At 38.8% G+C, this 14,183-nt stretch overlaps 1 protein-coding gene across 1 annotated transcript; it reads left to right on the forward strand.

Annotated features, from left to right (window-relative positions):
• Positions 1-5,317: 5,317 nt before the first annotated feature.
• Positions 5,318-6,244, forward strand: LOC112578295 (olfactory receptor 12D2-like). The gene has a single exon (XM_025262485.3). It carries the CDS (start codon positions 5,318-5,320, stop codon positions 6,242-6,244), a length of 927 nt encoding a protein of 308 aa, XP_025118270.3.
• The last annotated feature ends 7,939 nt before the right edge of the window (positions 6,245-14,183 follow it).

Consider the following 14,183-nt stretch of genomic DNA (forward strand, 5'->3'; position numbering starts at 1 on the left):
TCCAAAAGTCTGTTCATTTAAAACAGCAACAATAAAATCTATGTAAATAAGAAGCAAACTTAAAATGAATTTGAAGCTTAAGTAATGCTGCCTAATAAAAACCAACATATACAAATCAAATATTCAGCTACAGCAATAATGATTATATAGAAAAGGTTGTAGGAGATGAAATACAATTAAAAGTAGAAATGAATTCACCTTTTAAAAATGAACAAAACTTACAAAAAATTTTTCTATCCAAAGATTTAAATTAAAACTGAATAAAAGTAGCAATATATCACGTTTAAATATGAGATAATTAAATACTGTAACAGATCATTTGTACAAAAAAAAACAAAAACAAAATGAATCCAATTTACTTTAAAGAAAATTCCACAATCAGTGCAAAGGGAGTAATGAAGGAGACCACACAATTAATGAATAATGTTGCCACCTAGACCACTCACTCTAGAGTCTGAGCAGGTCAGTTCACTTCAGTTCAGTTCAGTCGCTCAATCATGTCAGACTCTTTGCTAACCCCATGGACTGCAGCACGCCAGGCCTCCCTGTCCATCACCAACTCCTGGAGTTTACTCAAACTCATGTCCATGAGTCAGTGATGCCATCCAACCATCTCATCCTCTGTTGTCCCCTTCTCCTCCTGCCTTCAATCTTTCCCAGCATCAGGGTCTTTTCCAATGAGTCAGTTCTTCGCATCCAGTGGCCAAAGTATTGGAGCGTCAGCTTCAGCATCAGTCCTTACAATGAATATTCAGGACTGATTTCCTTTAGGATGGACTGATTGGATCTCCTTGCAGTCCAAGGGACTCTCAAGAGTCTTCTCCAACACCACAGTTCATAAGCATCAATTCTTCAGCACTCAGCTTTCTTTACAGTCCAATTCTCACATCCATACATGGCTACTGGAAAAGATATAGCTCTGACTAGACAGACCTTTGTTGGCAAAGAATGCCTCTGCTTTTTAATATGCTATCTAGGTTGGTCATAACTTTTCTTCTAAGGAGTAAGCGTCTTTTAATTTCGTGGCTGCAATCACCATTTGCAGTGATTTTGGAGCCCCCCAAAATTAAATCTCTCACTGTTTCCATTGTTTCCCCAACTATTTGCCATGAAGTGACGGGACCAGATGCCATGATCTTCGTTTTCTGAATGTTGAGCTTTAAGCCAACTTTTTCACTCTCCTCTTTCACTTTCATCAAGAGGCTCTTCAGCTCTTCTTCACTTTCTGCCATAAGGGTGGTGTCATCTGCATATCTGAGGTTATTGATATTTCTCCTGGAAATCTTGATTCCAGCTTGTGCTTCTTCCGGCCCAGCATTTCTCATGATGTACTCTGAATATAAGTTAAATATGCAGGGTGACAATATACAGCCTTGACATACTCCTATTTGGAATACTTATATTTCCTATTTGGAAACAGTCTGTTGCTCCATGTCCAGTTCTAACTGTTGCTTCCTGACCTGCATACAGATTTCTCAAGAGACAGGTCAGGTAGTCTGGTATTCCCATCTCTTTCAGAATTTTCCACAGTTTATTGTGGTTCACACAGTCAAAGGCTTTGGCATAGTCAATAAAGCAGAAATAGATGTGTTTTTGGAACTCTCTTGCTTTTTTGATGATCCAGCAGATGTTGGCAATTTGATCTCTACTTCCTCTGCCTTTTCTAAATCCAGCTTGATCATCTGGAAGTTCATGGTTCATGTACTGCTGAAGCCTGGCTTGAAGAATTTTGAGTATTACTTTACTAGTGTGTTAGATGAGTGCAATTCTGCAGGAGTTTGAGCATTCTTTGGCATTGCCTTTCTTTGGGATTGGAATGAAAACTGACCTTTTCCAGTCTTGTGGCCACTGTTGAGTTTTTCAAATTTGCTGGCATATTGAGTGCAGCATTTTCACAGCATCATCTTTTAGGATTTGAAATAGCTCAACTGGAATTCCATCACCACCACTAGCTTTGTTCATAGTGATGTTTCCTAAGGCCCACTTGATTTCATATTCCAGGATATCTGGTTCTAGGTGAGTGATCATACCATCGTGATTATCTGGATCATGAAGATCTTTTTTTGTATAGTTCTTCTGTGTATTCTTGCCACCTCTTCTTAGCATCTTCTGCTTCTGTTAGGTCCATACCATTTCTGTCCTTTATTGTGCCCATCTTTTCATGAAATGTTCCCTTGGTACCTCTAATTTTCTTGAAGAGATCTCTAGTCCTTCCCATTCTATTGAATGGAAATATTGAATGATAAGCAGGTCAGGCTTATCAAAGACATGGAGTCACAGAGAAAGCAGCTATTTTGGTTGGGCCACAGAACTTCAACTGGGCCCATCAGGACCACAACCAATCCATCCACCATTAAGCCAGATAGACAGGTTATGTCCACCAGCTCCAAGTACCATCTGGGAGTGGCAGAGAGGGTAATAATTACTAGTAGTGATTATATCCTTTGACAACCACCCAGAAGCATCCAGCTATCCTGGGAGAGTCAAAGATAAAGAACTAGATCAAGGAACCAGCCATAGAAATAAATACTTCCTGCAGGAAGCCCTCTAGCATTTTTGGCATCACTTTAAAGATGTAGAGGGGAAAAAAAAAAGATGTGGAGATTGTCAAGGAAGGACAGAAATACAAATATATGGACTCAGAACAATAATTTACACAATGAGTATACAATAATTCTTATTGATTTGTATTCTATTCATAGCATATCCTAGAACAAGAAATTATTAATGTGATGAATATGTAATAAGTTTCGGCAAAGCAAGAAAAATAAACTGCAGTAGAAAGATACATAAAGTACATGGCATTCATAACTGTAATTAGAAAACTTTTATAGATGTTAGATCACATACAGGTATTCCTTCAATGAATCAGATTTTTTACCTAAAGGATATAGAAAGAAGTGAAGATACACATTGGAGAGACGAGCCTCATTCTCGCAGAGAGAAATATGAGCTCAGGGGGCCCAAAATTAAAGAAAATATTTTAGTGTTGATGCCAACAGTGAAGAATCTGATTTAGAAGAAACAAAAACAATACTACTTCTCCATATTCCTCTTTTTTGTTGTTGTTTTCCATAGAACCACAGTAATAAATGAGCAAAATATTTAAAAGGTATTGAAATACAGATATCTTTCTGTATGGATCAATGGGATATCACTGGCCCTCATTCTTTAACTGTCATTGCTCAATTTCCTTCCATTTCATAGTTTTTGAAGGAAAGTGCCCAAGATAAGAAAGTGCATCCATACCTCTGGTCCCAGGAAATAAAAGGTAATTTAAGAAAACACAAAGTCATTGTGAATTGTCTCAAACTGTTTGTGGTTCTAAAACTAAGAAAGAAACACAGTAAACAAAGAAAATAGGAACAACAACAAAAATGGAACTCAAGATATGAATTCCCCGAGGAGAATTCTCTTATATTGCAAGGAAAGAAAGGTAACATGTTAATTTTTATAATAATCTTCACCAGGGGACACCCTCTCTTAGGGGTGATATGTTTAAAGATCTGTGGATCATAAAAACAGGCAGAATTTCAGCAAGAAGAGGTTTAAGAAGATGAAGAGCTTATACTGTAATCCATCATGTCAAATATGTTTCTACTCTTTATTTTTCAAGTATTTTTATACCATTTACTTTTCAGGAGTGTCAACCTGATAAGCCTTCTTAACTGTGAATTTGAACACTCAACCAGGTAGGAAAATGAACTAGGAGACAAGCTGAAGAGTTGTCCATATTATCTGTCTTCTTGCCTGTAGTAAATTTACAAGCCAAGCATTTAGACCTGTTTCTTATCTTATAATGAACCTTGTGTTTGTAGATTATGAAGGTTCTTTACTGCCTACAATTTTATTGCCATATCTCTAGATATTCTCAAAAGTAGATATGTAATCTCTAAACATTTTTGATGCAGTGAAATAAATCATTTAGTACAGAAAGTTTCATTGCCACTTTTTTAATGTTAGGAAAAGGTTTTTTCTCCAAATGAATTTTTGATACAATTTTGTTTTGTGTAGAGAACCAAAACTAATATCTGGCATGACAATTATATCTTAAGCAGGAGTGACAGAGTTTAACAATTTACAAAATATACTTGGTTATTAAGGAAAATTAATAATAATTATTAATTTCCCTGATGCTGGGAAAGATTGAAGGTGGGAGGAGAAGGGGATGACAGAGGATGAGATAGTTGGATGGCATCACCAACTCAATGGACATGAGTTTGAGTAAACTTTGGGAGTTGGTGATGGACAGGGAGGCCTGGCATGCTGCAGTCCATGGGGTGGCAAAGAGTCAGACACGAATGAGTAACTGAACTGGACTGATTAAGGAAAATTACTCTGAATCCCTTGAAGCCAGTCTTTCATAAAGATGTAATAAAAGTTAGATAATTTCTCAAATATTTATCTAGTTATAAAGGCTAGAATCCCACAGGATCCCTAGAAATGTCCCCTAATTCACTTTTCTATTTCAGTCACTTAAAATCTTTTGTCTCTCCTCTCAGGTATTTTCCAAACTTCAGATGATTTCCTTTCTATAGGGAGCACTTTAATGTTTGCATCTCTATTCAGATTCTTATAGCTCTTATTACCCTTTCATTGTCTTTTTCCTGAAGTGAAACCCTTCAGGTGCTTTCCTACTAAGTCAAGAGACAGCAGGGGGGAGTGCTTAAAAGTTTCCCCTCTGTTAGAGCTGACTTGGGATGATAAAAGGGAAGTTGTATCAGAATGTAGAAGTTCACAGCCAGATAAGATGGTAGGCTGGCAACATGCTCTGAATCTCTGGGTGAAGGAAAAAATAATGGTAAACCTAATGAAGAAAAAAAGTGGTTAGGAAACAGTCCATTACCAACATGTAACCTTAAAATTTATGAAGTTAATGGTCCAAATATTGTACAATTTCTGGTGCTGTAAATGTTTAAAATAACAATGCTCTCCCTCAGAATATGGTGTCTAGGTAGGAAAATCCTCAGCAGGAGGCCTTTGGTTCTGATGAAAGTGAAAGTGGCTCAGTCATGTCCGGCTCTTTGAATTCTCCTGGCCAGAATACTGGAGTGGATAGCTGTTCTCTTCTCCAGGGAATCTTCCCAACCCAGGGATCAAACCCAGGTCTCCCACATTGCAGGTGGATTCCTTACAAACTGAGCCACCAGGGAAGCCCAAGAATACTGGAGTGGGTAGCCTATCCCTTCCCCAGGGAATCTTCCCAACCCAGGGATCAAACCCAGGTCTCCTGCATTGCAGGTGGATTCTTTACACACTGAGCCACCAGGGAGGCCCACAGGAGATAGCATTTCATTATTGTTTTGTCTTTTAAGTGATGCTGAATCAAACCTCCGTCACTGAATTTTTCCTCCTGGGAGTGACAGACATCCAAGTACTGCAGCTGGTTCTCTTCGTGGTTTTCCTTACAATTTACTTGCTCAGTTTGGCTGGAAATGGAGCCATCCTGATAGTTGTCATCTCTGATCCAAGACTCCATTCTCCTATGTATTTTTTCCTGGGCAACCTGTCATGTCTAGATATCTGCTACTCCACGGTGACTCTGCCAAAGATGCTGGAGAACTTCCTCTCTACACACAAAGCAATTTCTTTCTTGGGATGCATAAGCCAGCTTCATTTCTTCCACTTTCTGGGTAGTACAGAGGCCATGCTGGTGCCCATGATGGCCTTTGACTGCTTTGTGGCTATCTGCAAACCACTTCGTTACACTCTTATCATGAGTCATCAGGTCTGTACCCAGATGGCTGTCACTATCTGGATCATTGGGTTTTTCCATGCCTTGCTGCACTCAGTAATGACATCTCACTTAAACTTCTGTGATTCCAACCACATCCATCACTTCTTCTGTGTTGTTAAGCCATTGCTCAAGCTGGCTTGTGGGAACACTGAGCTCAACCAGTGGCTGCTCAATAATGTCACGGGGACTTTTGCCATAGGCTCATTCTTTCTAACCCTTCTCTCCTATTTCTACATTATTATTTATCTGTTCTTCAAGACCCACTCTTGCAGCATGCTCCATAAAGCACTGTCCACTTGTGCCTCTCACTTCATGGTGGTTGTTCTTTTATTTGGTCCTGTTTTTTTCATTTACATCCGTCCTGCCTCGGGTAGCTCTGTGGACCAGGAACGGATCATTGCCATTATGTACAGTGTGGTCACTCCCGTACTAAATCCACTGATCTATACTTTGAGGAACAAGGAAGTGAAGGAGGCATTGAGGAGGGTGATCAGAAGGAAACTCTGACTTGAAGAAGTCTATGATACCTTCTGAAGCATAAACAAGCAATGAGACAGTTGAGATGTGAAATTATATTGCTTATTAAATTGTTTATCAAATATATAAATACATATACATAGATAGATATAAATACATATGTATGTGTGTACATGCTAAATCACTTCTGTCAGGTCTGACTCTGTGACCCTTTGGACTGTAGACCTCCAGGCTCCTCTGTCCATGGGATCTTCCAGGCAAGAATACTGGAGTGGATTGCCATTTCCTCCTCCAGAGGATCTTCCAGACCCACAAACTTCCAGACCCACGTCTCTTACATCTCTTGCATTGCCAGGGGGATTCTTTACCACCAGCGTCACCTGGGAAGCCCATCTATACATGAGGACCTGGAAAAGGCTTGTTTAGTGTTCAACAATGCATTCTTAGGTAATAGAAATGAAATGTGAACAAATGAAGCATCAGCCATGGAACTCTAATGCTGAATTTGTTTTTGAGATACCAGTGATAAAATAGATTTGCTATATGTCTCAACAAACTCTTCTCTGGATTTAGTTATAGAAATTTGCCTCTATTGCCCATGTAACATGTACAGTTTTTTAGCCTGTCTAAATCACCCCTCCAGGTTAGCACATTTTAATGTGAGAAGTAAAATTATTATGCTTTCAGATTTTGAGAATTTTAATTTAGGACATAATTACTCAGAAAATTAAATGTTAACTCACCATTTAACATACTATTTAAGGCAAATTTTTAAGAGGTACATCATGATTTCTTGTTATCCAAGCAGGGAGGCAAAATAATAAATAAAATTATATTGTAATCATGAATGAACAGAAAATAACCAGTAATTTTTTTTCTTTTTTTTTTTTAATTTTTAAAATTTTACATAATTGTATTAGTTTTGCCAAATATCAAAATGAATCCACCACAGGTATACATGTGTTCCCCATCCTGAACCCTCCTCCCTCCTCCCTCCCCATACCAGCCCTCTGGGTCGTCCCAGTGCACCAACCCCAAGCATCCAGTATCGTGCATCGAACCTGGACTGGCAACTCGTTTCATACATGACATTTTACATGTTTCAATGCCATTCTCCCAAATCTTCCCACCCTCTCCCTCTCCCACAGAGTCCATAAGACTGTTCTTCAAACAATTTCAATGTTTTTAGAACTCAGTGGTCAAACTCTCAGTTACTATGAAGTGTTATTAAAAATGGAGGCAGCTTGAAAAGACATCTCAAGAATATCTTCTATCTTATTTGTGGTTTATTTATTTTTCTCAACTTCTGGTCATGGAAAATGTTGATTTATAGAATTTTTTCTAATCTTTTGTTTTTCTTTTATATTCTACCCTTATTTCAACAAACTGTAAAGCAGTGTGACATGATGTAATATAAGAGAAATATTAAGAATAAATAAATTATTACATTCTTTCACTTCTGTGTTCTTAGTCTTATACTTAGTGGCTTTAACTGGTAACATTTTCATTATCACTGCAACTTCCATGGATGGTAGTCTCTGTTTACCTGTATATTTCTTCCTGAAACATCTCTCCTTCTTGGAACTATGTTATATTTCTGTGACTGGACCAAGGTTCATCTGCAACTTGACTCTGCACAGTAGCAATATTCCCCTCTGGGAATTCATTTGCAGTGTTGTGCTTTCACTCTCTGTGGTTCTGCTGAGATGGCCATACTCACAGTGATGCCTTATGATCGCTGTGTGGCCATCTGTCTGTCTTCCTCTGCGCTCTGAAATCATCATGAACGTCAACATCTGTACTCAAGAAATTTTAGCCATTTGGATCAGTGGGGTCATCTTTGAAGTTATGCATACATCTGGTACTTTCTCCATCACTTCTATGGTCCCAATATCATTTACAAACTCTTCTGTGATAACTCCCAGCTTCTAAAACTCTCTTGTTCCAATGAGTATGTCAGTAAGCTTGGGGTTACTGGCTTTCTGTCCTTGATGGCATTTCTTTGCTTCATTTCCATTTGATTCACCCACTCTCTCTCTCTCACACACAGACACACACACACACACACACATTCTCTGCTGTGTTGAGGATCCCATCTGCTGAGGGCAGAGCAAAGGCCTTTTCCACCTGCCCCCTCCACCAGCTATCATCATATTGTTTGTCTCTACTGGTGTCTTTTGAGTTTCTTTTTTTTAATAAATTTATTTCTTTTAATTGGAGGTTAATTACTTTACAATATTGTATTGAGTTTCTAAAGCCACATATTGACTCTTCAACTGCATTAGACTTTACTTGAAAGTGAAAGTCGCTCAGTCATGTCTGACTCTTTGTGACCCCATGGACTAATGCAGTCATTGGAGTTCTCTAGGCCTGAAAACTGGAGTGAATAGGCTTTCCTTCTACAGGGGATCATCCCAATCCAACGATTGAACCCAGATCTCCCACATAGCAGGCAGATTCTTTGCCATCTGAGCCACAAGGGAAACCCAAGAATATTGGAGTGAGTAGCCTATCCCTTCTCCAGCGGATCGTCCTGACTCAGGAATTGAACCATTCTCCTTCATTGCAGGCAAATTCTTTACCAACTGAGCTATGAGAGAAGCCTACTATTTTTATATTGTTTTTTTATAATATTTTGCTTCCAACACTTAATCTGATGATCTAAAGCCTGAGAAACAAAGCCATGAAGGCACCTCTAATAAAGCTTTCAAGAAAAGAAAAGCCTAGCTCTTTTGCTGAGTCACATCTATTCATTCCTCACTGAGAAACAAATCAAAATATATTGGAAAAATATGGCAGAGTCAATCACGAACTTAAAGCTTAAGCATAACTCATTATAAGGAAAGTCATACCAATGGACTATCTCTGAGCAATAATAACATATACATAGAGTTATCTAAAAACTGTTCTTGTAAATGCAGTAAATTTAAATCTCACTGTACAATGCCAAGTATGGTAAAATATAAATTTTTTTAACTGTGAAGACTCGAACTTAATTATCCTTTCTGACTGTTTTCTTTTTTTTCTCTCTCTCTTTCTCTCTCTTTTGGTTTTTCTGTTTAATTTTTTTATTTTCACTTTGACTCATACTTTATCTCAGGTTATCATTATCTCCTGTGCTTTCTTTGCTTGGTACACATCTGTCTTTTCCTTCACTTTTAATTTTTCCAGGTCCATTTGCTTTAGTCAAGACTCTTATTAAATAATATATAGACAGACTTTGGTTCTGTTTCAGCTCAAGGGTCCCTCTTCAGTAATAAGGCAATGCCTTCAAAATTTCTGTACCACATTTTGTCTAATTTTTATTCCATTGTTTACCATGCTTCCAATCTCTTATGCTCTTATTGTTGTCTTTGTCATAAGACAAAGACATGCCAACCCCACGTCCAAGGAGCCATGGCTGTGCAGGCTCAGGAGGGCCTAAAGGAGCTATCCCACGTTGACGGTCAGGAAGGGCGGCAGTGAGGAGATACCCCTCGTCCAAGGTAAGGAGCAATGGCTGCACTTTGCTGGAGCAGCCGTTGAATAGATACCCCACGTCCAAGGTAAGAGAAACCCAAGTAAGACGATAGGTGTTGCAAGAGGGCATCAGAGGGCAAACACACTGAAACCATACTCACAGAAAACTAGTCAATCTAATCACACTAGGACCACAGCCTTGTCTAACTCAGTGAAACTAAGCCATGCCCGTGGGGCAACCCAAGATCGGTGGGTCATGGTGGAGAGATCTGACAGAATGTGGTCCACTGGAGAAGGGAATGGCAAACCACTTCAGTATTCTTGACTTGAGAACCCCATGAACAGTATGAAAAGGCAAAATGATAGGATACTGAAAGAGAAACTCCGCAGGTCAGTAGGTGCCCATTATGCTACTGGAGATCAGTGGAGAAATAACTCCAAAAAGAATGAAGAGATGGAGCCAAAGCAAAAAGAATACCCAGCTGTGGATGTGACTGGTGATAGAAGCAAGGTCCGATGCTGTAAAGAGCAATATTGCATAGGAACCTGAAATGTCAGGTCCATGAATCAAGGCAAATTGGAAGTGGTCAAATAAGAGATGGCAAGAATGAATGTCAACATTCTAGGAATCAATGAACTAAAATGGACTGGAATGGGTGAATTTAACTCAGATGACCATTATATCTACTACTGTGGGCAGGAATCCCTCAGAAGAAATGGAGTAGCCATCATGGTCAACAAAGGAGTCCGAAATGCAGTACTTGGATGCAATCTCAAAAATGACAGAATGATCTCTGTTTGTTTCCAAGGCAAACCATTCAATATCACAGTAATCCAAGTCTATGCCCCAACCAGTAATGCTGAAGAAGCTGAAGTTGAACGGTTCTGTGAAGACCTACAAGACCTTTTAGAACTAACACCCCAAAAAGATGTCCTTTTCATTATAGGGGACTGGACTGCAAAAGTAGGAAGTCAAGAAACACCTGGAGTAACAGGCAAATTTGGCCTTGGAATACGGAATGAAGCAGGGCAAAGACTAATAGAGTTTTGCCAAGAAAATGCACTTGTCATAACAAACACCCTCTTCCAACAACACAAGAGAAGACTCGACACATGGACATCACCAGATGGTCAACACCGAAATCAGACTGATTATATTCTTTGCAGCCAAAGATGGAGAAGCTCTATACAGTCAGCAAAAACAAGACTAGAAGCTGACTGTGGCTCAGACCATGAACTCCTTTTGCCAAATTCAGACTTAAATTGAAGAAAGTAGGGAAAACCACTAGACCATTCAGGTATGACCTAAATCAAATCTCTTATGATTATACAGTGGAAGTGAGAAATAGATTTAAGGGCCTAGATCTGATAGATAGAGTGCCTGATGAACTATGGACAAAGGTTCGTGACATTGTACAAAAGCAAAATGGCTGTCTGGGGAGGCCTTACAAATAGCTGTGAAAAGAAGAGAAGTGAACAGCAAAGGAGAAAAGGAAAGATATAAACATCTGAATGCAGAGTTCCAAAGAATACCAAGAAGAGATAAGAAAGACTTCTTCAGTGATCAATGCAAAGAAATAGAGGAAAACAACAGTATGGGAAAGACTAGAGATCTCTTCAAGTAAATCAGAGATACCAAAGGAACATTTCATGCAAAGATGGGCTCGATAAAGGACAGAAATGGTATGGACCTAACAGAAGCAGAAGATATGAAGAAGAGGTGGCAAGAATACACAGAAGAACTGTACAAAAAAGATCTTCACAACCCAGATAATCACGATGGTGTGATCACTGACCTAGAGCCAGACATCCTGGAATGTGAAGTCGAGTGGGCCTTAGAAAGCATCACTACAAACAAAGCTAGTGGAGGTGATGGAATTCCAGTTGAGCTATTCCAAATCCTGAAAGATGATGCTGTGAAAGTGCTGCACTCAATATGCCAGCAAATTTGGAAAACTCAGCAGTGGCCACAAGACTGGAAAAGGTCAGTTTTCATTCCAATCCCAAAGAAAGGCAATGCCAAAGAATGCTCAAACTACTGCACAATTGCACTCATCTCACACTCTAGTAAAGTAAAGCTCAAAATTCTCCAAGCCAGGCTTCAGCAATATGTGAACCGTGAACTTCCTGATGTTCAAGTTGGTTTTAGAAAAGGCAGAGGAACCAGAGATCAAATTGCCAACATCCTCTGGATCATGGAAAAAGCAAGCAAGTTCCAGAAAAACATCTATTTCTGCTTTGTTGACTATGCCAAAGCCTTTAACTATGTGGATCACAATAAACTGTGGAAAATTCTGAAAGAGATGGGAATACCAGACCACCTGATCTGCCTCTTGAGAAATTTGTATGCGGGTCAGGAAGCAACAGTTAAAACTGGACATGTAACAACAGACTGGTTTCAGATAGGAAAAGGAGTATGTCAAGGCTGTATATTGTCACCCTGCTTATTTAACTTATTATCAGAGTACATCATGAGAAACGCTGGACTGGAAGAAACACAAGCTGGAATCAAGATTTCCGGGAGAAATATCAATAAACTCAGATGTGCAGATGACACCACCCTTATGGCAGAAAGTGAAGAGGAACTAAAAAGCCTCTTGATGAAAGTTAAATAGGAGAGTGAAAAAGTTGGCTTAAAGTTCAGTATTCAGAAAACGAAGATCATGGCATCTGGTCCCATCACTTCATGGGAAATAGATGGGGAAACAGTGGAAACAGTGTCAGACTTTATTTTTCTGGGCTCCAAAATCACTACAGATGGTGACTGCAGCCATGAAATTAAAAGACTCTTACTCCTTTGAAGGAAAGTTATGACCAACCTAGATAGCATATTCAAAAGCAGAGACATTACTTTGCCAACAAAGGTTCATCTAGTCAAGGCTATGGTTTTTCCTGTGGTCATGTATGGATGTGAGAGTTGGACTGTGAAGAAGGCTGAGTGCCGAAGAATTGATGCTTTTGAACTGTGGTGTTGGAGATGACTCTTGACAGTCCCTTGGACTGCAAGGAGATGCAACCAGTCCATTCTGAAGGAGATCAGCCCTGGGCTTTCTTTGGAAGGAATGATGCTAAAGCTGAAACTCCAGTACTTTGGCCATCTCATGCAAAGAGCTGACTCATTGGAAAAGACTCTGATGCTGGGAGGGATTGGGGGCAAGAGGAGAAGGGGACGACAGAGGATGAAATGGCTGGATGGCATTACTGACTCGATGGACGTGAGTCGGGGTGAACTCCGGGATTTGGTGATGGACAGGGAGGCCTGGCATGCTGCGATTCATGAGGTTGCAAAGAGTTGGACACGACTGAGCGACTGATCTGATCTGATCTGATTGTCATATGTCATTCATCTTTGTCATATTTTATCTTTGTCATATGTTCTTTTTCTTTGAGGACAGTGATTGTAAGGGCATCTGTACATTGCTTTCTGGCTCATTTCTGTCAAAGAAAAGAACAACTCTTTCTTTTTTCTGAGTTACAATCAAGTCTGGGAATATTATATAGTACGTAAGCACTTAAGAGAACCACCTGGCCCTCAATGTTTTCTGCCTGTTTAAGGCTCCACCTAATGTTCTGTTCATCTGACAGGGCTTCGGTTGGTAGCACACATGGTCACCAGGGACAAGCCTGGTTTTGTCATTTGTGTTGCATCCTTGTCTTTCATGTGAGTGACAAGTTGAAAAAATACAAACAATACATGACTCATAAAATGCTTATAGGAATAAATACAAACACAATTAAACTAATATGTTTTTAAAAGGCACATTTGAAAAATAAGCAAAAAAAAAAATCATGTCAATATAATATACAGTGACCACAATGTAAAAGAATGGATGATATAAGCAGCAGATGAATGCAAGAAAGGGCAGAAGAAGCTAGCTGACAGATCCAAGAATTTCTTACAGAATGAGAAAAAAAAATTTTTTTAAGCATGAAAAAGAGCTTAGTTTTCATAAAAGATACAAAAAAATATTCAAATCTGTCTAATAATGGTTCCAGAAAGATCTACTTTCCATGCAACTGATGGAATGTGTGACAGCAATATTCAGAGAAATAACTTTAAAGGCTTTTTTCCCAGAATTCATAGAAATGTAGATTATCAGGTTTGAGAAGCACAACAAAAACTGGCAAGTATAAGTAAAATGAATATAAATGTAGTTATATCATTCTGAACCTACAAAATAATGAAAACAGAAAATTTAAAACTCTTAAAGCAGAAAAACTGTTTTAAAAATACCAATATTATATCCTAGAAGCTTTATTATTTTACCTTTTCTATTTAGTTCCATAATCCATTGGAAAACAATTTTTGTGATGGCATAAGGCGGATGTCATTGTTCACTTTTCTCATTGATATCCAATTAACTACTATAATTAATTGGAAACAAACTTTCTCCCCCAAAGAATTGCAGTTGGTGCCTTTGTAAAAAGTTTAGCTATTGTATACGTATGGGAGTCTCTCATCTGTTCAATTGATTTATGTATTTATGCTTATTCTATTAAGCTCTATTAG

This window comes from Bubalus bubalis, chromosome 2 (genome assembly GCF_019923935.1).
Source record: "Bubalus bubalis isolate 160015118507 breed Murrah chromosome 2, NDDB_SH_1, whole genome shotgun sequence".
Lineage (NCBI taxonomy): Eukaryota > Metazoa > Chordata > Mammalia > Artiodactyla > Bovidae > Bubalus > Bubalus bubalis.

Bases quoted from the DNA above. Each gene is read 5' to 3' on its own strand.
- LOC112578295 (XM_025262485.3), top strand. From the start codon at position 5,318: ATGCTGAATCAAACCTCCGTCACTGAATTTTTCCTCCTGGGAGTGACA.